Below are 25,504 nucleotides of genomic sequence, written 5' to 3'. Positions count from 1 at the left end.
TAAAAACTCAAAGCCAGATATTGGAGTAAATGCTGAAAGATTAGAGATACAAAGAAATAAGCCACTAGAGAAACTTCTCACCACTACCAAATCCTCAGGCCAAATGGAAGGCAAGAACCTATCTCCATGAATCCTCTGACTGAAAGCCTCTGAGTCCTCAGCTGAAAAGCTCTAGTTCCTGTCTCCTCACGCCTCATATACTTTCCTCCACCCAGCCATTTCACTTCCTTCCTAGTGCTGGGATTAATGGCCTGTGTGCTTCCCAAATACTGGTAGCAAAGGCATGAGATCTCAAGTGCTGGGATTAAAGGCGTGTGACTTCCAAGTAAAGGTGTGTGCCACCACTGCCTGGCTCTGTCTCTGCTAGACTGACTCAATCTCATGTGGTCCAGGGTGGCTTTGAACTCACAGAGATCTAGATGGATCTCTGCCTCTTGAGTTCTAGGATTAAAGGTGTGAGTGCCACCACTGAGACTACCTGGCCTCTGTTTAATCTAGTGGCTGGCTCTGTCCTCTGATCCTCAGGCAAGCTTTATTTGATATATAATATCAAATAATATATCAGTACTATATCATCACACTCACCCTCTGAAACTGTAAGCCTCCCGCCCCTGTAAACTCTTTCTCCTAAGAATTGTGTTGGTCATGGTGTCTTATTACAGCAATTAACAACTAAGACAATTATCCTTGAACTCTGATCCTCCTGCCTTTATGCTAAATGCTAGGATTAGAGGACTGAGCCATCACATAAGACTTTGTTTCTCTTTAAAAGTAAATTCTGGACACAGTGTGTAGAATAGCAGAGTATTTACCCTGGGGAATGAACACTTTTAAGTACTCTGTCAGGCTGTGAAGTCTAATCAGGTTTGGGCTCTGTTGTTGCTATAGTTACTTAGTCTACTATAGACTTTAGATTCTTCGAGCTTCTGGCTATTTCATCTGGTATGTCGCATGGCCATAGTTTTTCTCATTGGCCATGCCCATTCTGAGTTCCAACAGGTACTGCCTGCCTTAGCCAAGTAGGCTTCTCTGTGTGCTCTTCCTTCTGTGATACAGGCCTTGTTCTTTCCTCATGGAGACTCGCGGAACAGGGGATCATTCTTCTCTGGGATTTCTTTGGGGTGGTGAAGTTATTTTTTTTTCATATGAAATGTCTTTATTTTCACATTTAATGGTTAATTATTCGACTAAAAATTTCGAAGGAGAGAAATTTTGCAGAGATGGCTCAGTGGTTTAGAGTTTATGCTGTTCTTCCAGGGGACTTCATTTCATAGCACCCATATCAGGTGGATCACATCTTCCTGTAATTCCAACTTCAGGGCGCCCAACTCCCTTGTCTGGCCTCTGTGGGCACATGCACTCAAGTGTGGATACCCACTCATGGGCACATACACAAAACTTTTTTGTGGTGATATTGTGTTCCTGAAAATATCATGTACCCTAATAAACTCATCTGGGGTCAGAGAACAGAACAGCCACTAGATATAAAGGCCAGAAAATGGTGGCACACACGCCTTTAATCCTATCACTTGGGAGGCAGAGATCCATTCAGATCTCTGTGAGTTCAAAGCCACACTGGAAACAGCCAGGCATGGTGACTCACGCCTTTAATCCCAGGAAGTGATGGCAGAAAGCAGAAAGGTATATAAGGTGTGAGGACCAGGAACTAGCCTGGTTAAGCTTTTAGGCTTTTGAGCAGCGGTTCAGCTGAGATCTATTTGGATGAGGACTCAGAGGCTTCCAGTCTGAGGAAACAGGATCAGCTGAGGAATTGGCGAAGTGAGGAAGCTGTGGCTTGTTCTGCTTTTCTGGTCTTTCAGCGTTCACCCCAATACCTGGCTCTAGGTTTGTTTTTATTAATAAGAACTTTTAAGATTCATGCTACACTTTTTTTTTTTTTTTTGAGATAAGGTCTCACTATTTAGCTCTAACTGTCCTGGAACTCTATGTAGACCAGGCTGGCCTTGAACTCACAGAGATCCACCTGCCTCTGCCTTCCTAGTGCTGGGATTAAAGGTGGGCACGTAAAACTTTTTTTAATCTTTGATGGGTGTTTTTTTTTTTTTTTTTTTTTTGGTTTTTCGAGACGGGGTTTCTTTGTGTAGTTTTGGTGCCTGTCCTGGATCTCACTCTGTAGACCAGGCTGATCTCGAAATCACAGAGATCCGCCTGGCTCTGCCTCCTGAGTGCTGGGATTAAAGGCATGCGCCACCTTGCCTGGCTATCTTTGAGGTTTTTAAATACCTTTTTAAAATGTCTAAGTTAGAAGTCACCTTGATGGATAATTTTGAATGCATTGTTTGATGGCTAGGGTTGCTGTTGAGAACCCTGATGCTGCTATGATTGGACCCTAGAGCTGTCTTCTGTTTTCAGCTTTCTGAAATTTAGTCTTATGCTTGTCCCCTATGTGTCCCTTCCTTGCCATCCTAGTTGGTACTCTCTCAGCTTCTGATGCTCCAGCTCTGGTCTGCGAAGCTCTTACCTGGACCAGGCTACCTCTGCAACCCAGTCCTGCACTCTGCTTTTCCTTATAAATCTGCCTCACCTCCCCTTCCCCTCATTCATTTTTTTAAGACAAGATCTCATTTCGCGTACAACCGAGAGTGGCCCCAAATTTCCAGATTTGCTGCGTGTCCAGACTGGCCACCAGCTTGAGGTGCTCCTGCTTGTGCTCCCCAAGTGTTGGACTGCAGTGTGCAGTGCCCTGTCCAGCTCTGGCTCAGCTTCAGCTATACAGATCTCTCTCTCTCTCTCTCTCTCTCTCTCTCTCTCTCTCTCTCTCTCTCCCTCCCTCTCTCTCTCTCTTTTTCTCTGCCTAAGACTCAGTTCCCCCACTGCTGTTTCTCCCCACTGCCGATTGAATCTGGAGTCCAGAAAGTGCCCCACCACTGAGCTTTAGCCCTAAGTCTGTTTGGCTTTGTCTGTCTATCTATCTATCTATCTATCTATCTATCTATCTATCTATCTATTGGATGGCAGGGTACTAGATATCCAAGATGGCCTTGAACACATTCGATAGCCCAGGCGAGCCTTGAACTTGTGATCCTCTTGCCTCAGCTTCCCACGCATCTTGAGTCTGCAGCACCAGGCCCATGCCGTCAGACCCAGCTTGCCTAGGGGACGCTTGCTGCACATAGTCTAGTACCTTCCTCCTTCCTTTCATTCTGCTCTCAAATGTCACTTCGTAGGAAAGCTTTTCAACTAAAGATTTCATCTAGGAGATTTCCTGCCTCTTTTTCCTTCCTTATTCTAATTACTTTTTATAATACTCAGCACCAAGTTGGCTTTTTGTTTTGTTTTGTTTTTCTTTCCATTTACTCAGTCTTTAATGAAAGCAGAGTGTAGATCAAACATTGTACTTCTGTCTCAACTCCTTGGAAAAAGGAGAAGACATGATCTTCCTCCTAATGTGAGAGGTGCGTTGAAATGATGTTTACGGTTCTTGCTTGGTCAGAAGTCACAAGGGGATTGCAGTTCATTATGGCAGCTGCCATTCCAGCAGTGGCCGTGGAAAGGTAGCACTGAGAATTTGTTTGTTTCGTTTTTTTGTTTTTTTGAGACAGGGTTTCCCTGTGTAGCTCTGGCTGTCCTGGAGCTCACTATGTAGACCAGGCTGGCAGAATTCAGGGATCCGCCTGCCTCTGCCTCCTGAGTGTTGGAATTAAAGGTGTGTACCACCATGCCTGCCTGTGTTTGTTTCTTTTAAAGGTTATTTGAATGTTATGTCTGTAACTCAGAAGATAATCTTGCATTGTATGAGAAAGTGTTTGCTATTTTCCCAGTTTATCCTCCTTTCCCTTGGATGGGAAAAATCCTGCACCTTAAAAACTGCTTTTTGCAGGGTATGGTGGTACACGCCTTTAATCCCAGCACTCAGCCAGGTGAATCTCTGAGAGTTCAAAGCCAGCCTGGTCTACAGAACGAGATCCAGGACAGGCACCAAAGCTACACAGAGAAATCTGTCTTGGAAAAAAAAAAAAAAAGAAAGAAAGAAAAAAACCCGAAAGACCCCGTTTCAAAAACAAAAAAAAAAAAAGTGTTTTTCCTATAGTATGTTTAATACGTGGGATCCATAGGTTGATGTAACCAGTATCTTGAGCATTTTCTTTTTTTAAAAAATATATTTTAATTTTTTATCTCTATTTTTTAAATGTGTGTGCGTGTGCGTGCGTGCGTGCGCGCACTTGAGTGTGCCTGTGAGTACTTATGTTCATGAATGCCAGAGGCATCTATTTCCTGAAGTATGGGCAGTTGGAAGCCACTCAGTGTGTGTGCTGGGAAATGAACTCAGTTCCTTTGGAAGAGAGTTCAAGCTGTTAACCACTGAGCCATCTCTCCACCCCTAGTATCTTGAACATTTATGTGAATAAAATAGCATATTCAGTTTCACTAAGCTAGATTAATTTACAAAGGCATTAAGTCTCAGTCATTAATGAATGTGAAATTTAAAACTATATTGGAATTGTAGCAGATGTCAATTTAGCATACTTTCCACTAAATATTCAGCACTTCTTCCCAGTTTAAACCAAATGGTTCCTTGGTAATTGTTTTAAAGCCAGTTCCTTGTTCATTTAAAGCATACACACAGATTTTGCTAAATTGTTGGCATATTTTCCGGGAAGGGTTCTAAAGTTGAGCTAAGGTATGCTTTTTATCCTGAGCTAGTCATCCTACAAGACATACTGCTCATGTGTGTGAGTGGTCATTCCCATTCAGCCTCCCACTGATTCTGAGATGCTCCCACCCTGGTTCCTAAGCTGTAAGTACCTGTGTGTTTTGTTTCAGAGAAGCTACCGTGAGATTTTCCAGGGTTGCCACTGGCCTTGGTGCAAGTCCATGCCATTAGGCATTAGAAGCTACTGTTTCCAAATGCTCTGCTAGTGTTTCCTCCTTAAAAAATCAATAAGGTACATACTTGTATAGAGGCAGCATAGTACACCTGATTTTAAAATGCTAACAGCAACAGTGTTGTGTAGGAGTTAAGAACATGGGCTCGGGAACACGAAGGTTTAAGTTCAGAAAACAGCTCTGTCGTATATTGGCCATGCTTTTCTCATTGGTAGAACGGACATAATCATTCTTGGGATTGTTATATTTAAGCTAGGCATGGTAGTGTTCCCCTGAAGCCCTGTAATCTAGAGGGAACATCAGGAGGATCAAAAAGTCAACATTATTCTTGACTACATAGTGCGTTTGAAGCCCACCTGGGCTACATGAGACCTTGTCTCAAAAAAAGTAGAATTCAGGGCTAGTTCAGAGTCCCAGAACCCACATAAAAGCCAGCGGGACATGGCATGGTTCCTGTGATTCCAGCCCTTAGAATAAGCTGGCTTCCTAGACTAGCAAAGGGCATAATTCTGGGTTCAACTGAGAGCCCTTGCCTCAATGAGTAAGGTAGAGAGTAATTGAGGAAGACTCCTGAAGCCAACCTCAGGCTTCTGCACACAACATACACATGCTTGTGTACCTACACGCACATATGCCAGACATACACATGCACACTCACACACCTGTACACATTGCAGACCTCCTCCTGGGCACTTGAGGTACATATGTTCTTGTGCATGTATCAGATAGGACGCATGAGCATGAGTAGAAGTAACTCCATTGTGTGCTGATGGTGTAGTTCTGCTGGTAGCAGTGCATGATCAGCTTGTAGTGGCCCACACCTGTGTTCCTCAGCGTTTAAGACTTAAAGGCAGGAACATCAGAATGTCAAGGGCGTCCTTGCAAGTTTGAGACCAGCCTAACATAAACAATTTTTTTTTTTCATTAAAGTGGGATAGTATGTTATACACTTTTTCTTTTCTTTATTATTGTTGTTGTTGTTGTTGTTGTTATTGGTGGTGGTGGTGGTGGTGGTGGTGGTGGTGGTGGTAGTTTTTTGAGACAAGGTTTCTCTGTGTAGCCCTAACTATCCTGAAACTCACTCTGTAGACTAGGTTAGCCTTGAACTCACAGAGATCTGCCTGCCTCTGCCTCCTGTGTGCTGGAATTAAAGATGTGCACCACCTCCCCACTACTGTTACACACTTTTTCTAGGAAACATTATATTAAAGAGAAATGTATTTAGTTTAAGTTGGATTCAGTAAATCAGAGAGAGGGAGGGAATGAGGATGAATGGACTCTGGTTAGATGTTAAGGATTTGCTTCCACTTTTTTTTTTTAAGGGAGGTAGTGGAAATTCTTTTTTTTTTAAATTTATTTATTTATTATGTATACAATGTTCTGCCTGTATGTATTCCTGCAGGCCTGAGGAGGGAACCAGATCTTAGATGGTTGTAAGCCATCATGTGGTTGCTGGGAATTGAACTCAGGACCTCTGGAAGAGCAGCCAGTGCTCTCAACCTCTAAGCCATCTCTCCAGCCCCCATTGGCTGTTTAAGGCGGGGTCTCATGTGTATGCCGAGCTGATCAGGAACTTGTGATAGCCTTGCTTTAGCTTCTGGAGTGTGGGGGTTCACAGGCGGGGTCTCATGTGTATCCCGAGCTGATCTGGAACTTGTAGTTTTTGGAAGTTTGAGTTTTACTCTTTAAAAATGGATGTCTGTCTGTATGTGTGTGCAGGCATGTTTATGAGGGTGCATGTGTGTGTGCATTTACACTTGAAGGCTAGAAGAAGGTAGTCTTAGGTGTCCTCCTCAGAGAAACCAACCACCTGCTTTGAGATAGGGTCCTTGATTGGCCTGGAGCTTACTGATTGGGCTGGCCTGGCTGCTTGGCCCGTGAGCCCCAGGGATCTTTCTGGTTTTGCTTCTCCAGCATGGGGATGAGAAGCCTGTGCCCCCATGCCTGGCGTTTCTTCAGCTTCAGGTCTAAATTACTTTAAATAATGCATAGTATTGAAAGTTGGAATGCAGCTGGGAGGTGGTGGCCCACAACTTTAAGTTTGGCACTTGGGAGGCAGAGGCAGGCAGATCTCTATGAGTTTGAGACCAGCCTGGTCTACAGAGTGAGTTCCAGGACAGCCAGGGATATACAGAGAAACTGTCTATAAATAAATAAATAAATAAATAAATAAATAAATAAATAAATAAATAAATAAATAAATAAAGTTGGAATGATTATAGTTTGGAGAGCAGGCTTTTTGTTGTTTGTTGTTTTTTTTTTACCACATTTATATATATATATATATATATATATATATATATATATATATATTCAAATGATGAACTGGTAACAATTCAGTGTAGACTTATGCTTTCTCTGGGGCTGTGTTGAGAAGACACAGCCTCCTTTCATCTCTGGCTCTGCCATTTTGTCCTGAAGTCCCCTGTGACCAACCAGCAGGTAGACAAAGAGAAGGTGGAGAAGTCTTCTCTCTGAACCCTTCACCCTCTGACCCAGATGTGACATGCATCTCTCCCATTGGCAGAATCTTAGCTAGGACTCTAGTGTCTCAGCTGAGATCCTAGTAAATGCCCTGTGCCATGTCCCACTCTGCTAAGTCCCAAGTCATTCCTTTAGTGGACCGCTTCTCATTCCTCACACTTTGCTTAAGGACCTTAAAGAAACAGCAACCTTTGCAGCCGCTACCGGAGCTGAGCTTGAGTGTTTATGCCTGAGTTTTCTGAGGCTCCCTACCCACTCCTCAGCTTACTTCTTCAGGCCTGAGAATTAGGGAGAGTTGTTGAGATTTTATTTGGGCATTGGGAAGGAGGATTCTTTTGTGCTGTTCGCTTATTGTGGCAGAGAGGGTTTGAAACTAAAAGAGTTGTTTTGTAAACCTATTGCTTTTTGTTGTAACACACTGGCAGGTTTTTATTGAGCTAAAAATACTTCCCTGCAATATTTACATTAAACTCCAAGTTGACAGTTTCTGAAAGTATTCGTAAGAAACTGGTAATGTTTATTGCCTCCTGGGAAAAGAAAGAGGCTTGAAGATATAAATATTCCAAAACAATAGATGTGGAGTCTTGAATTTTGAACCATGTTGACAATATCAGATAGTCAAAAGTATGTATGTATTGTTGGAATATTCAGAAACTTAACAGATGGAATTCTATGTAAAGTTTAAAAAGTATATAATTTCAGTAGCTTGTTTTTGTTTTTGTTTTCTTTAGTACCAGGGAGCTATTATTCCTGAGCATATTTATAAAGAGTTTTCTAAAATTCTTCCCTGTCTTCTTTTCCTCTTTTATTTTAAACAATTAAAAAGAGAAGTAGGAATTGAGAGAATAAAAGACCAGAGTTCCTCCATTCCATATCAGTTAAATTTGACTTTTAAAAACTATGCTCCTGATTTTTTCTCTTTCCTTCTGATCTGAATTTCTCTTTTGAAAACTGTCTTACACACGTAAGACTTCGATTATTATCTCTGAACCTGAGTAGTCTCAATCCTGGGAAGACAGTGGCAGCAGGTCTCAAGTGTGAGGCCAGCCTCGGCTACATAGCAAGTTCCAGGCCAGTCAAGGCTGTACAGCCAGAATCTGTCTCAAAGCCCCCTAATCATCGTCAGCATCATAATGTTAATTGATCAGTTAACTAATTAATAAGTATTAATTAAAGTTGCTTCTGTCTATGTTAATAAAAATTCTGAGGCAGCTAGCTTAAATAATGAGGAAATGTTGAGTCTTTCTGTATGGTAAAGTTGCTTTTATCATTTGGCTTTGCTTCATGTTGGAGGTATTGTTCCATATATAGATCCCTTGTAGTCAGGCAAGAGTGCTTGTACAGACTGGTTCAGAGGTTTCTGAGCCAGTTATTCCGAAAAGGAGGGGATTGCTGTTACTGGATTAGGGTAATCAGGGGTGGGCCCTGGAGCTGAAGTCAAGGCCAGAAACTGTATTGATGCTGCATGGAGGGTGGGGAGGAGGAATTTGAGGAGTTATCATTCTGTCCATTCTCAAATAAAATATGTGCAGTTGATTCCTCCATTTCTAATAACTTTGAGTACTATGATTGTGCTGGGTAAAAGGTACAGAGGAAGTGGGGGGGCATTCTTTTTACTGTTCTATACTTTATATAGATCCTACCGCAAGAAAGTTTTTAATTAATTTATTTACTGATATAACATCTTATATGGACCAGATTGGCTTCAAACTTTCTAGGTGGCCAGTGATGATTTTGAACCCTTTCTGAATTTCCTGTCTCCACTCCCCAAGTACTAGGATTTTAGATGTGACCATACTTACATTTTAAAAAAAATTTTTGAAAGAGAAAAATGGGACTAGGGGTGTGGCTCAGCTGGTGGAGCACTTGCCTGGCTTTTATGAAACCCTGGGTTTGATCCAGCACCACATGAAGCTGGGTGTGGTGATGCAGGCCTGGAATCCCAGCGCTGGGACATAGAGGCAGTAAGATCAGAGATTTACGTCATCCAGACTGAGTTTGTGACCGGCCTGGGATGCATGAGACCCTGTCTCAAAAAAATAAAAGTAGAACACAAGAAAAAAACAAAAATTAAAGGGCTGTTGCTATAGTAACCATTCTTGCCTTGGTTAAAGGACAGTTACTATAGTAACCATTCTTGCCTTGGAACGTGTTTTTTTCTACCACCCTGCTTCCTTCCTTTCTCCTCTGTCATTATGTAGAATTAACTCACTGTTTCTTTTAAAAGCCTAATGTGGGGCTGGAAAGATTGCTCAGCAGTTAAAGTACTTGCTGCTCTTCCAGAGGACCTGGGTTCAGTTCCCAGCACCCACATGGTGGCTTACAACCAGATTAGACTCCAGTTCCAGGGAATCTAGTGCCCACTTCTGGTCTCTGAGGGCACTGCACACATGTGGAACACTTAAAATACATGTAGGCAAAGCATTCTCAAACATAAAAATAAAAATAAAATCTTTTAAAAGAATAAAAGCCTAATGTGGACCGAGTAGGGGTAGTGCATGGCTTTAAATCCCAGCACTTGGGAGGCAGAGGCACGAGGATCTCTGTGAGTCCGAGGCCAGCCTGGTCTACAGAGTGAGTTCTGGGACAGTCAAGGCTACACAGAGAAACTTTGTCTTAAAGAACCAAAAAGAAAAGAAAAAAAAAAGCCTACTGCAAATATTCTTTTATGTATATATAAATAATGTGTATTTTAGCAGATAGCAGCTATGATTTTCACAGGCAGTGAGTTTCACTAAGTAAGGTCTCGTGTAGCTCACATTTGCTGTATAGCCAAGGATGTCCTTAACCTCCTGTTCTTCTTGATTTCCTGATTCCACCTCCCAAGTGTTAGGATTACAGGATTGTGCCACCATATCCTGGAGGTGTTGCCAATTTATTTCATATAGAAGTGATTTGCAGAAGATGTCATATACCACCCTTTGGAGTTGGTAGAGTTTGTTGTTGGTGTTTTAAGTTTTATTATGCAGCTCTGGTTGGCCTAGAACTCAGCCAATGTGGTGGGCTGGAGAGATGGCTCAGCAGTGAAAAATGCTGACTGCTCTTCCAGAAGTCTTGAGTTCAATTCCCAGCAACCACATGGTGACTCACAACCTTCTATAATGGGATATGATGCCCTCTTCTGGCATGCAGATATACATGCATATACAGCACTCTTACATACAATAAATAGATCTAAAAAAAATTATTAGAAGGCAATTTGGCAACATGTCAATTTAGCAAAGACCTGCAGTAGGTTCCCCCTGTTAGGAAGGAGTCTGGTGGAAGATCCACCTCAACTCCCCTCCCCATCTCTTTCCCTAAACCCGCCCCTTTAAAGCCCACCAAACACAGGTCCTCCCCCAGAGAGGCTCAAGACCACTCCCACAGGGTATATAAGTGGCATCCCAGAAAACACGTGGTTCTTCCAGTCTCACACTGGAAGCACTTTACCCATTAAACCTGGGCTTTTCCAATTCTGTCTGATTCGGTTTGTTGCAACAGGGAGAGGCCTTCAGGAGGCCTAAAACTTATCACCCCCTAGGACCTAGAACTCCACAGCCAGGGGATTTTTCCCAAGTTTAAAATATTATGAATGAATTCCCTCCTGTAGATCAAGCTTACTTCGTTCTGTTCTGACATAAGAATGCTGTGACAGGCATTGCTAGGTTTCTACTGTTTCTTTTACTTTCTAATTTTTAAAATTATTTATTTTACTTTTTGTGTGAGTGAGTATTATTATTTTGCCCGTATGTCTCTATGTGTACATGTGCATGCTGGATGTCATTGGAGGCTGAAGAGGGTGTTGACTCCTCAGAACTGTAGTTACAGACAGTTATGAGTCACCATGTGGGTGCTAAGAATCAAATGCAGGTCCTATGGCAAAGCAGCTCGTGTGCTTAACCAGTGAGCTATCTCCCCAGCCCTTCTACTGTTTCTTGATCAGAACGAAGTGAATTATGGGTCGAGATGAGCTGGTAATTGCCTGTCTCCATTCCCAGAACACTTAGGCCTGAATTTAAATTGATTTTGACTGCCTGCTGCATCCTGTAGCTGAGGGACAAAGCAACTTCCTTTGGGTGAAGAAAAATTGTGTGTTTTCAAAATTGCATTTATTTATTTAAGCATATGTCTCTGTGTGTGTCGGTCTGTATGTACACACACGGCACAGAATGTGTGTAGATATCAGAGGACAGCTTGGGGAGTTTGTTTTATACTTCCAGGTGTAGGTCCTGGAAATTGAACTCTGGTCTTCAGTTTGGTGGCAGGAGCCCTTACCGGCTGAGCCATCTCACTGGCCCTGAAGAAATGTTTTTAGCCAATCAGACTGTCACAGCGTTCATTTCAGTGCTTTCCCCTCTACCTGGATCCACTCCCCCACCCCCACCCTCACCCCCACCCCCATCTCTTCTAGTCCTCTTGGGTGTTCTGAAATCCCCTCCCTTAGCATTGCTGTTTTCTTTTCTCATTGCTGTTTTCTTTTCTCGATTGCTCTCTCTGCTTCCTAGAACTGCTACGTTCTTCACATGAAAGTTCAAACAGTTGCCCATTGACTCTTCCCATGATTTTTTTTTTTTGGGGGGGGTGTCACTGGGGATCAGGCCCAGACCCTTGTGCAAGTCTTCTACCCCTGAGCTGTGCCCAAATCTCAATGATTAGTACCGCTGAGCGCCTGCCTCCTGCCAAGTTTTATGCAGCAGGTTTATGCGGCAGTGGGGATGGAATCCAGGGCTTTGTGTCTGTAGACAAACACCTTACCAGCTGAGGGTGTGTGTGTGTGTGTGTGTGTGTGTGTGTGAGAGAGAGAGAGAGAGAGAGAGAGAGAGAGAGAGAGAGAGAGAGAGAGAGAGGTGGTGTATTAGCATGTACTGGGGTGTGTACATGGAGGTAGGAGGACAGTTTATAGGAGTTGGTTTCCCTTTAACCATGAGTTCCAAGAATGAAACTCTTGTCCCTAGGCTTGTTCAACAAGTGACTTTACTTGCCAAGCTTTTACACTGACCCATTACTGACCTTTTTTTAATTGATAAAGAAAAAAAATAAAGAGTCAGGTAATAAGTTCAACAATAAAATAAAGTTTTGTTTGTTTTGTTTTTAATAATGTTGAATGGATAGAGCAAATTTCTGAGGAGGTATGTATGCAAAAATGTGATGGCATTTTTACATATTCTTATAGGAGTTATGTTTTAGTTCTAATTTTTCATTTATTTATTTATTTTTAATCCGAGGGCTAGCAAGATGGCTCAGTTGGTAAAATGGCTTGCCACCAGGCCTGACAATCTTAAGTTCAATTCCCAGGACCTACATGGTGGAAGGAGAGTACAACTCCTACAAGCTGTTTGTGACTTCGGCATATGAGCTCCACTCTACTCCATACACACAAATGGATAAATAAATGTAATTAATATACCAAGCAAATATGGAAGATGTTAGCATCTGTTAAATCTGGGTGTTACATAATTTGGGTGTTCTATTTTTTTCTACATCTCTTTGCACATGTAGTTATGAAAATAACTACACATTTAAATTGAATAATTCAGGCACCGGCTGTGGTGACACACACAGGAGGCAGAGGTGAGCAGATCTCTATGAGTTCGAGGCCAGCCTGGTTTACATAGCAATTTCCAGGACAGCCAGGGCTACTTAGAAACAGCCTGTCTCTGGAACCCCCAAGGAAGAGGAAGCAGAAGGAGTTATGGGAGCCAGAGGAGATGGAGGACACCAGGAGAATAAGTCTCTCTAAATCAACCGAGCCGCGCTCCTATGAACTCTGGGGGACTGAAGCAGGAAGCACAGGGCCCGCAAGAGTGTACCAGGTCGTCTGTGGACACGTTATAGCTCTCACTTTGTATTTTTATGGAATTTGAGTATGTGTACAAGTAGGTCTCTGATTCTTGTATCTTTTCTTGTGGATCTTTTCCTTCTGTTGGTTTGCCTCGTCCAACTTCAGTGTGATGGTTTTTGTTTTATCTCATTATGTTTTGTTATGTTTTGTTATCTCTTAGAGGCCTGTTCTTTCCTAGTGAGAGACAGAAAGGGAGTGGATCTGGATGAGAGGGGAGGTGGGGAGGAACTGGGAGGAGTAGAGGAAGGGGAAACCGTAACCAGGATATAGTGTATGAGAAAAGAATCTATTTTTAATAAAAGGGAAAAATTTGGTAATAATAAACAAAAATTAAAAATAGAATAGTGTTAAAAATATTGATAAACTTAACGCTACGGAAGCTAAAAATCAATGATTTGCAGCTGTAAGTGTGTGATTTTATCATGAAGCTAAGAATGGTCAGAAGGGTCCACATTATTCTAATGAATATCAGTCAAGCCCCAAAGCATTTGTCTACCATTCCATTTCCCCTACTCCATCTAAGATGGTGTCGTTAATAATTATATTATTATCACTTAAAATCAGTTCTTTTTGGAAACGGTATTGAGAACGCAATGGGTATAGTTGTCTCTCAGTGGAGAAGGCAAAGCAGTCTAGGATTCCCTGCAGATGCCAACACCCAGAGGGCCTTTCTGTTTCCCTTCCTTTTGGATGGAAATGTTACATAAGTCATTGTTAAATCGTCATAGCAATAATGACAAAATGGTCTATAATAATTAGTATAAAATAATTGTTTTCTAATAAAGAGGTGTCTCAAAAATAAATCAATACATAAATATAAAATTGACCAATATAGGTGATGTGTTAGGGAGCCATAGGGACTTCTTTGGAAGGCTGATGGGAAGGATGTCTTGGGGGATGACTTACATCCACTATGACCTGAATAAGAAGGAGTGACTTACGTAGAAAGTGTGGGGAAATATTCTAGCTGAAAAGGTAATGGCTTTGATAGTTCCGAGGTAGCGGCAAGTATGACATTCACTAAAGCAACATAAAAAATGCATCTTAAGAATAAAAATGTGAGAGCTACCTGCAGTGATAGCCACCTGTAATCCTAGCACTTAGGACTCAGAGGCAGGAGGATCATCAAAAGTTTTAGGCCAGCCAGGGCTGTGTAGTGAGACCCCCGTCTCCAAAATGAAAAAGAAAATGTCAATTTGTAAGACAGGCTACAATATTCATTGGTGAAAAATACCATGGAAAGAGTTCAGACAGCTGGATATGGTGGACTATGCTTATAATGCTTGGAAGGCAGAGGCAAGAACAGAAGTTCAAGGCCAGCCTCCACTACATCGTAAAATTTGAAGTCATCCTGGGCTACATGAGAGCCTTGTCTTGAAAAAAGAAAAGAAAAGAAAATGAAAGCAAAAAGTATGCACATTTTCTGGCTTGAAGTTGTTCTACATGCAGCCTACTGTAGGGAAGTCATCCAGATCAGTGGTTAAGAGCATGTTTTCTGAGCCAGGCGGTGGTGGCGCACACCTTTAATCCTAGTGCTTAGGAGACAGAGTCAGGTGGATCTCTGTGAGTTTGAGGGCAGTCTGGTCTACAGAGTTAGTTCTAGGACAGCCAAGGCTACACAAAGAAACCCTGTCTCGGGGAAAGGAAAAAAAAAAAAAAGCATATTTTCTGAAGCCAGATTGTTTAGGTACGAATCCCAGTTCTAACATTTAGGAGCTGCTACTGTCTGAAGGCCCTTCAGGATTCTCCACCACGAACGTATATTTTATTAGTTTCCCACAGTGTTGCAACGAGTGACTGGACTCTGGGCGCTTGAAACAGTACAGGTACGCTGTTTTATAATTTCAAATGTGAGAAGTCTGGGCTAAAATTAGGGTATAGGCGGGGTGCATGTCCACTGGGAAGCTCTGGAGAGAAGTGCTTCCTTGCTTTTTCCAGTTTCTTGAGCTTCCAGTTTCCATTCCTTGGCATATGTCCCCCCTTTTTAAAAAATTTCTATTTATGTGTATGTATATGTTCATGTATATGCATATATCATTTACGTGTGTCTGCCAAGGCCAGAATGTGTGGGATCCATTGGAGCTGGAGTTTCAGGTGGTTGTGAGCTGCCCTGAGTGAGTATTGGTAACCAAACTCAGTTCTCTGGAAAAGCAGTGTCTTAGGGAGGGTTCTATTGCTGTGATAAAACACCATGACCAAAAGCAACTTGGAGAGAAATGGGTTAATTTCATTTTACAGCCTGTAATCCACTGACCAGAGACACGTGTCACGAACCTGGAGTCAGGAGCTGATGCAGAGGCCATGGAGGAGTGCTGCTTCCTGGCTTGCCCCTCATGGCTTCCTCATTCTTACAGCACCCGGGAGCACCTGCCCAGAGGTGGCAGCGCAGTGGATGGGTGGGAGGCTTCCCCATCAATCATTAATGAAGAAAATGCCCTATAGACTTGCCTATCGGCCAATCAGGTGGAGACATTTTCTCAAGATTTTTGTTCCCAGTTAACTAACTTGTGACAAGTTGACAACAAACTATCCGGGATAAGCCTCAGGTACTCCTAACTGCTGAGCCATCTCCCCAGTCCCAGCGTGTCCCTTTCTTCGAAAGCCATCAATATGGTGTCTCCCCACTTCCCCAGTGCTTCCCCCACCTGCTTCTGCTTTTAAAGACACTTGTGCTTATGCTGGTTTGACTCAGATAATCCAGGATAATCTTCCTATTTTAAGGTCAGTTTTAAATTAGGTTGATTAGCAAGCAGCCTTCATTCCATCTGCAACCTCAGGGCCCCTTTGTCATGTAAGCTAACCTGTTCTCAGGTCCCAGGATTAAGTCGTGACCATTTTGGGGGGATTGTTTTTTGCCTAGACATCTCTATTTAAATTTAAAGCAGCATGCGGCAGCTGGGGACAGGAGATGATGCCAAGCCTGGCTGATGGGAGCTGGGTCAGTAATTGTGTTTGAACTCAAAGGGACTACTGAGGATAAGTGCCTATGCTTTCTAATTTTCTCATTAGCATAAAACATTATGGTAAATACTGTAGTAAGAATGATGGGGTAAAAGTCAACTGTGTTTTAGTTACATCATGGAAGGGGACGGGTTAAAATATTAGAGAAGATTTATTTCAGTTATTTCATTCTAAAATGTTATAGGACCATTTGTTAGTGTTTCAGACAGGCAAGTTGACAGATCTGCAGGAGCTGCCCAGGAGGAAATGGGGGTGGGGGGTGGGGGGAGAGAGAGAGAGAGAGAGAGGGAGAGAGAGGGAGAGGGAGAGGGAGAGGGAGCACCATGGCTTTTGGAGCATGGGAAACAGCAGCAGAAGTGGCTGTGGAGATAGGAACATCAGAGAAAGAGAGAAAAAGCCCAGGGAAGCGTGCCCAGGCACTAGCTAGTATCTGAAAGAAAAGGACCAAGTGCACAGGTGCCTTTCTGAGTGACTCAGGAAAACGTGCAGGTCCCAGGATGACATAATGGCAGCTCAGCTGGCATATACCTATGGTGATATTTTATTTGTATTAAAATGTTATTTGTATGTTAATAAAGTTGCCCGGGGGTCAGAGCTATTAGCAAGCCATAGGAAAGCAGGGCAGTGGTGGCATACGCTTGTAATCCCAGCACTTGGTAGGCAGAGCTAGGTAAGTCTCTGTGTGTTCAGGGATACAGCCAGTATTGGATACACATGCCTTTAATTTCAATACCAATCATAGAAAACCTGGAGGCCTATACAGACAGGCTGTGATGAGGCGGTCATGTGGTTGGGTTTACAACCAATGAGAAGGCAGAACAGGAACTCTATATAAAGACTTTAACACAGGGGTAGCTCCTCCACCGCAGGAGGAAAGGTAAGGTTTTAGCTCTTAGCTCTGACCTCTTGGCTTTCTTCTTTGCATTGGTTCTGTGTTTCTTATTTAATAAGAAGGTTGGTTACATCTACATATACCCCAAGTGTTTGTGACTCAGTTGCGCTTTCATCGAAGCTTGGAGTGTAATTTTGACTTTTCTGTCTTTATTACAGAGCTGTATCACTGCGGATGTTGCTGCTGGCATGGAGAGGATCGAGGAACAATTTGCCAATCTACATATTGTTCGACGTTCCTCGGAACCGGAAGAGCCCACTTACCTGCTTGGTATAGACACATCGAAGGCTGTCCAAGCGGAACAAAGGAGCTTGGTTGCCGTTCTGTGTTCCAATGGGTCGATAAGAATATATGATAAAGAAACGCTAAATGTACTGCGAGAATTTAGTGGCGCTCCCGGACTTCTTAATGGAGTCAGGTTTGGGAGTTCCTGTGACAGTGTCTATTCTGCGTGTACAGATGGCACTGTGAAATGTTGGGATGCCCGGTTAGCCAGTGAGAAGCCCATGCAGCTGTTCAAAGGTTACCCTTCCAACGTTTTCATCAGCTTTGATGTCAGCTGCAACGATCACGTCATTTGTGCTGGTACAGAAAAAGTTGATGATGACGCATTGTTGGTGTTCTGGGATGCAAGGACCACATCTCAGGATTCGTCTACCAGAGACCCCCTTGGTGCCTATTCAGAGACACACAGTGACGATGTCACTCAGGTACGGTTCCATCCCAGCAATCCCAACATGGTCGTCTCTGGTTCAACTGATGGCCTGGTAAATGTGTTTGATATCAGTGTCGATAACGAAGAGGATGCCTTGGTTGCCACCTGTAACTCCACTTCATCAGTGAGCTGTATTGGTTGGTCTGGAAGGGATTATAAACAGATTTACTGCATGACACACGATGAAGGATTTTGTTGGTGGGATCTGAACCATTTGGATACAGATGAGCCAATTACATGTTTGAACATCCAGGATGTGAGAGAAATAACTGATGGAAAGGAAGGTCTTTTGGACTACCTGATCGGTGGCCTGTATCATGAAAAGATGGACAGGTTGTTTGTTATTGGAGGAACCAACACAGGAAGGATTCACTTAATGAGCTGCACCGTGTCAGGCCTGAGCCGGGTGACCAGCCTTCAGGGGGGACACGCAGCCACTGTTCGCTCTTTCTGTTGGGACGTTTCTGAGGACTCTCTGCTGACAGGGGGAGAAGACGCACAGTTGTTGCTCTGGAAGCCTGGAGCTATGGAGAAGACCTTCACAAAGAAGGACACCTTGAAAATAGCTTCCTCTGTGCAGCAGCGAGTCCGTGTCCACAGCAGCAGTTCTTACAAGAGACAGAAACAGCAGTGACGTCGCCGTGCTGGGTATTTGCAGGCTCTTCCAGTTTCAGATCATTTTTGCTACCTGTAGCAAATGTTTTTAAAGCTTATCTGTAAAAACAGCAATTAGCAAACAGTCCCAGACAAATATTGAGAATGATTTAGCGTGTGTCCTGACATACTCTATGATGTTTTTAAAGCTTCCAGTTGAGTATAAGAATCAGTGATTTGCCAGGGAAATTACAAGCCAAGTTTTGAAACCCATGTGTTGAGTTAGTCAATGTTGGGTTTGAAGAAACCTCTCTGAAATGGACTCTTAGATAGGTGGGGAGACTATGAAATGGCTGCCTTGGGCTATGTCTTTTAAGCTCAAACCTTTTACATTTGAAATTATCTTCATTGTTCATCCAACATCAGACTGTTGAGTAACTTGAGGAGCTTGTGCTTGCTCACGGCACCTATTCCATCAATCAGAGTATCGACTAAGCCTTCTAGTGAGTCCAAACAGAATTTTATTTTTTTAGGAATGAAGGATAGTATTTTCCTAAAATGAGAGAAATATATTTAGTAAATACTTGCATTTGTACTTTAATACACTCTATTTACACTTGGGTAACTGACACCCAGGTGCTTTGCTGATGAAAAATTATCTCACTAGATTCATTTTGAGACTTAGAGTAAGACAGAGAAATGAAAATATAATAGCAGGGCTATTCTGTTTCAAATTTCCTTTCAATATGTGATTAAACTTTCTTATTTCACCCATGATTTTAAACTTGCAGCTTTGTTTACTGCCTCTGTGTGTATGTGTGTGTGTGTGTGTGTGTGTGTGTGTGTGTGTGTGTGTGTGTGGTGTATGTAGATCAGAGGACAACTTAAGAGTCAGTTTTCTCCTTCTACCATGTGGGTCCCAGGGATCGAACCCAAGTTTTTAGGCTTCACAGCAGGTGCCCTTCCCTCCTGAGCCACCTTGGGGCGGGGTTGCATTTACTGCTAATTTTGTCATTCTTCCTCTTCAAAAATATTTTTGTAACTGCCTTAATAAAAGAAGTTAATACTTCTTATTTGGGGGTGGGGTAGGGGTTGAAACAGGATTTCTCTGTGTAGCCCTGGCTGTCTTGGAACTCTCTCTGTAGACCAGGCTGACCTTGAACTCAGATATCCGCCTACCTCTGCCTCCCAAGGGTCGGAATTAAAGGTGTGTGCCAGTACGACCCAGCAGAAGTTAATACTTAGAAAGTTTAGGGAATCTTGTCTTACACTTAAAGGTAAGAATATCTTTTTCTAGATTTTAGAAATGTGGTTATGAAAAATGTTTTTTAGAACCTTTTATAATTCTCTTTTAAAGGTTTATTATGTTTTAAAATGTGTACATGTGCATGACACATATGTGCATGTGTCTGTAGAGGCCAGAAGAAGCAAAGTATGACAGTAGCCAGCATAGACACACTCACCAGCAGGAGTCAAGAACAGTAACCAGCATAGACACACTCACCAGCAGGAGTCAAGAACAGTAACCAGCGTAGATACACTCACCAGCAGGAGTCAAGAACAGTAGCCAGCATTGCTTCTTCCTCAGTCCTCTTTGTGCTGGGGTCACTTCCCATCTCAGGTGACACTCACTGTGGGGAAGATCTTCTCTCCTCTGTTCATCCTTCCCCAAAATGACCTCGCAGACCTGCCCAGAGGTGTTTCTCAGCTGATTCCAGATCCCATAAGGTGATAACAGCGATCATCACAGCCTCCACCGTTCATTCCTTACAGTGAAGAGGGGGTGGCCCCTTTCTGTAGGGTAGCACACTGGAACTTCTTACTTCTCTCTAAAGTATAACTTACTATCTAGCCGGGCGGTGGTGGCGCACGCCTTTAATCCCAGCACTTGGGAGGCAGAGCCAGGCGGATCTCTGTGAGTTCGAGGCCAGCCTGGACTATCAAGTGAGTCCCAGGAAAGGCGCAAAGCTACACAGAGAAACCCTGTCTCGTAAAAAAAATAAATAAAAAAATAAATAAATAACTTACTATCTATCCAGCAACCTTAACCAGATCTTCCCCTCCATTTTAAGTATGTAAATTATATCTCACAGTTGTTGGAAAAAAAGATACTAAATATCTTAGTTACTATTCTATTGCTATGAAGGAACACCATGACCGGGACTATTTATAAAAGAAAACATTTAATTTGGGCTTGGCTTACAGTTTCAGAGAGTGAGTCCATGACCGTCATGGCAAGGAGAGTGGCAGCAGACAGGCAGGCATGGTGCTGGAGCAGTAGCTGAGAGCTTACATTTTATCCACAAGCCTGAGGCAGAGTGAAAGAGATACTGGGCCTAGCATGGGCTTTTAAAACCTCAAAGCCCATCCCTAGTGACTGCCTCCTCCAACAAGACTGGACCTTCTAATCCTTCCTAAAAGAGTTTCACCAACTAGGGACCAATTATTCAAATATATGAGCCTATAGGGCCATTTTCATCCAGACCACCACACCAGGGAAAGCAGAATTGAGGTATAGATCCTGATAACTGGTGAGATGGAATTTAAGGCTATATGATTTCAAAACTAGGTAAACATTGGAAAAGGATCTACTCTTATTAATATATGCATATCTACAATTAAAATACTAGATAACCCAGCCCAATGAATTTTTGTATTAAAAGTATGGCCCAGGCTGGGCAGTGGTGGCACACACCTTTGATTCTGGCGCTAGGGAGGCAGAAGCAGGTAGATCTCTGAGTTCAAGGCCAGCCTGGTGTACAGAGTGAGTTCCAGGACCGCCAGAGCTACACAAAGAAACCCTGTCTTGAAAAAACAAAAACAATAACCATGACCCAATATATTTATCTCAAGAGTGTCAGGATAACTTACCAGTAGAAAGTCATTGACAATGATGGACATGAAAGAGAGAAATCAAAGTGCTCTTAATTAATACAGAAAAATCCTCATGACCCTTAACATGTTTTCCAGTTTCACATTTATTTATAAAAAAAAAATGTAAACATCACATAAGGAATAGAATACTGAATGGGTAAGGTACAAAACCAGATGGTATGCTATGTTTGTGTCCTAAAACAGGAATCCAGTCTTTTGCAATACCATGGATGGAACTGAAGGGCAGCATGTTGAGTGAGATAAGTATTAGACATGCATCCCATGGACTTGTGAGGACTCTAAACACATTTGTCTCTGAAGCCTGAGACAAGAATGGTGGTTTTTAGAGGCTACAGTTGTAGAGTCGATGGTGGATACTAAGTTACAGTTAGGAGCAAAAAGTTCTAGTTGGGCTGGGGAGATGGCTCAGCAGTTAAGAGCACCTGACTGCTCTTCCAGAGGTCCTGAGTTCAAGTCCCAGTACCCACATGGTGGCTCACAACCATCTGTAATGGGAATCAGATTCCTTCTGGGGTTGGGGATTTAGCTCAGTGGTAGAGCGCTTGCCTAGCAAGCACAAGGCCTTGGGTTTGGTCCTCAGCTTAAAAAGAAGAAGAAGAAGAAGAAGGAAGAAGAAGAAGAAGAAGAAGAAGAAGAAGAAGAAGAAGAAGAAGAAGAAGAAGAAGAAGAAGAAGAAGAAGAAGAAGAAGAAGAAGAAAGAAGTTGTTCTAGTGTGCTATTGCGTAAGAGAGTGATTCAGAAGGTAGAAGACAGTCTGGAGAAATGACTTGGAGCTGAAGTGCACTGGCTTCTCTTCCAGAGGACCTGGATTCAATTCCCAGCACCCACATGGCAGTTTACAACCATCCATACATAACTCCAGTTCCAGGATATCAGATGCCCTCTTAGGGCCCCCATGGGCACCAGGCATGTGTTGCACAGACAATACATGCAAGGCAAAGTACCCATACACATGAAATACATATTAAAAAGTTCTAAGAGAGTTGGTGCAATGGCTCAGTGGTTAAAGGGATTTGCCATCAAGCCTGACAACCTGAGTTCTATTCCTAGAACCTTCATCATGGATGGGAGAACCAACTTCCTGACCTCCACACAGGCACCTTAATGTGCATGTGCGCACAAAATAATTAAATTATTTTTAAGAAGTAGATGAAAGGTTCTTTAGTGTTTTAATATGAGAGTTTAATATGGTGGCACACTCCTTGAATCCCTTGCCCCAGCACTCTGGAGGCAGAGACCAACCTGGTCTAAAGAGCTAGTTCTAAGCCAAGACTACACAGGGAAAACCTGTCTTGAAAAACCAAGTAAATAAAATTAAGAAATATTATGCCAGGTGGTAGTGACACACACCTTTAATTCCAGCACTTAGGAGGCAGAGGTAGGCAGATGTCTGAGTTTGAGGCCAGCCTGGTCTACAGAGTGAGTTCTGGGACACCCAGGGCTACACAGAGAAAGCTTATCTCAAACAAACAAACAAACGAACGAACAAATGTAGTTTTTCTGTCAGCTTAGTGGCTGTACATGAATCTACTGATATTTTAATTATCCTATGCAGCCCCACATCCCCGAAGTCAATGCCCTGCCGACCACTCAGGCCACAGCCTGGCAGGGCTTCTGGTTCCAAGGCCCTGGCTCTGCTGTATGTAGAATTAGATTAAGTCTCTATCACTCTGTTTATCAATAAGACTCGGGAGTGTTATAAAGCCTGGGGTGAAAACCTGCTAGCTCAGCGAGTTTGAGTAACAACTAGCTGACCTTGTTTTTGGCCTGAGACACTGCAAGAGACATGTCTCTTCCCTCGTCTCAGAACCAAACTCTAGTCCCCACCCTTTCCTTCCTATGTGTCTTCTCTATCCAGATTGCTGGCTTCTCTATGGCTAATTCCAGTCAGCTAGTCACTGGCTCCGCCTCCCTGATTCAAGGTAAACTTTAACTGTTACTTATTTTACAGTCTCCGAGTGTCACAGTGTGATCCAAATATCCCACAACAAACAAAAGACACAGAAAAGGAAGTACTAAACACTAAACAAGAAAATGTTTATCCTGATTTAAACATTGCACAATGTATTGCATAATTTGCATAATTATTTTTTTATGAATCAGTTTTAAAATTAATTTGAAAAAGTAATGTCAACAGACAAATCAGCAAAGAATATGAAGGGCAAATTCCAGAAGACTCCAAAAAGATGGTCAAACACCCACGTGATTTAATGAAATTGCTGGGCATGGTGGCGCACACCTTTAATCCCAGCACTCAGGAGGCAGAAGCAGGCAGCCTTCTGTGAGTTTGAGGCCAGCCTGGTCTACATAGTAAGTTCTAGGCCATCAAGGACTGCATAGTGAGACCCTGTCCCAAACAAATAAAACAAGAGCTGGAGATAGGACCCTGGTTAAAAACACTTGGTGCTGTTGCAGAGAACCTGAGCTCAGTTCCCAGCACCCATGTCAGATGGCTTGCAACTGCCTGTAGCTCCAGCTCCAGGGCATCCAATGCCCTGTTCTGGTCTCTGAGGGCACCAGTATGCATGTGACATATACTCCAGACACAGAAATAAAAATAGGGAGTTTTAAAAATGAAAACATGAAGTGATATCTATTATTTTTTTTGTTTTTGTTTTTGCTTTTGCTTTTTTGAGACAGAGTCTCATATGTAGCACTGGCTGTCCTGGAACTCACTCTGTAGACCAGGCTGGGCTTGAACTCACAGAGATCCGCCTGCCTCTGTCTTCCAATTGCTGGGATTAAAGGTGTGTGCCACCACACCCGACTTAATTTAAACCACTTGGCATGACAGAAATTGGAAAGCTGACATCAAGTGTTGGAGGTGTGTGGGAACTCTTCTGGGCTGCTGATGCCAGCATGACAGAGTCCGCTGTGCCAGACAGCGAAGACGGGTCTTTGACCTAACAACTGCACGGTCTGGTGTGGTAGCCTAACGGCCTTTTCCTTTTCTCTTTTTCTGCTTTTATTATTATTATTTTACATTTTATGTATGTCTGTGGGGGTTTCGTGTCTGAAGTCAGCCAGGGGGTGTCAGTTTTCTCCTCCATGTCATTGGATTTGGTGGTAGTTGCCTTTATCCATTGAGCCATCCTGATGGACTTTGTTTCTTCTTCTTTTTCCTTCCTTCTTTCTTTCCTTCCTTCCTTCCTCCCAGACGGGGTCTCAGTATATAACCCTGACTGGCTCAGAACTCACTGTGTCAGTGGTTCTCAACCTGTGGGTCACAACCCCTCTGGGGAGGTGTCAAAAGAACCTTTCACGAAGCCACCTAAGACCATTGGAAAGCACAGATATTATTTACATCATGATTCATAACTAGCAAAATTACAGTTACGAAGTAGCAATGAAATCATTTTATGGTTGGGGGTCCCCACACCATGAGGAACTGTATTGAAGGGTCACAGCATTAGGAAGGTTGAGAACCACGGCACTATGTAAATGAGGCTAGTCTCAAACTTGCCTCTGCCTTCTGATTGTGTGATTACAGGTATGTGCCGCGGCGCCCAGTTTCTTTCTTTTTCATTTTCTTTTATCTTGTTTTATCTGAGTTTATTGAATTTGTAAATTAAATGTGGTTCTGAGGGTGTGAGAGGTGGTTTTGCCAGTGAATTAGTCAATTGCATAATAAAAAGACAGAACACAGCATTGATGGTGACAGGAGTGGATTCTGTGGAAGATTTGCCAAATGGACAGCAAAAATCGCAGATTCTCTCTTTACTTTTTAGAAGTATTTTTATTATTTTATGTGTACGGGTGTACACATGTATGCCTGTGTACCATGTGCACATCTGGTGCCTAAGGAGGCCAGAAGAGGGGATCACATTCCCCTGGAACTGGAGTCACACACAGTTGTGAGCCACCTTGTGGGGGCTGGGAATTGAACCTGGGTCCTCTGGAAGAACAATCAGAGCTCTTAACCACTGAGCCATCTCTCCAGCCCTCCTGCTTGCTTTTCTAGGAGTTGCACTTTGTGTTTTCTATTTCTCTGAACTAAAACTTATGTTTAAGAAATTAAGCCCAAGCCAGGTGGTGGTGGCGGCGGCGGCGGCGGCGGCGGCGGCGGCGGCGGCGGCGGCGGCGGCGGCGCACGCCTTTAATCCCAGCACCTGGGAGGCAGAGGCAGGCAGATCTCTGTTGAATTTGAGACCAGCCTGGTCTGAGTTCCTGGACAGCCAGGACTGTTACACAGAGAAAGAATTAACTCTGTAGAAGTGGGAAGGAGTGAAGAGAGAGGAGGGTCCTAAGTACTTACCCTGCAGTGCTGCGAGGCTCCTGAGTTCTTCAGATA

The 25,504-nt window shown here is 43.1% G+C and overlaps 1 protein-coding gene across 1 annotated transcript in view; it reads left to right on the top strand.

The window, feature by feature from the left end:
* Positions 1 to 19,095, top strand: part of Wdr89 (WD repeat domain 89) — a 44,727-nt gene extending 25,632 nt beyond the window's left edge. Inside the window, exon 2 of the mRNA XM_059279373.1 lies at positions 17,168 to 19,095. Within this exon, the coding sequence (XP_059135356.1) occupies positions 17,198 to 18,358 (1,161 nt within the window). The 5' untranslated portion in view covers positions 17,168 to 17,197 and the 3' untranslated portion in view covers positions 18,359 to 19,095. The remainder of the gene's footprint in view (positions 1 to 17,167) is intronic.
* Positions 19,096 to 25,504: the final 6,409 nt, after the last annotated feature.

The sequence above is a fragment of the Peromyscus eremicus genome, chromosome 14 (genome assembly GCF_949786415.1).
Source record: "Peromyscus eremicus chromosome 14, PerEre_H2_v1, whole genome shotgun sequence".
Lineage (NCBI taxonomy): Eukaryota > Metazoa > Chordata > Mammalia > Rodentia > Cricetidae > Peromyscus > Peromyscus eremicus.
This window is presented reverse-complemented; position numbering and strand designations above follow the sequence as displayed.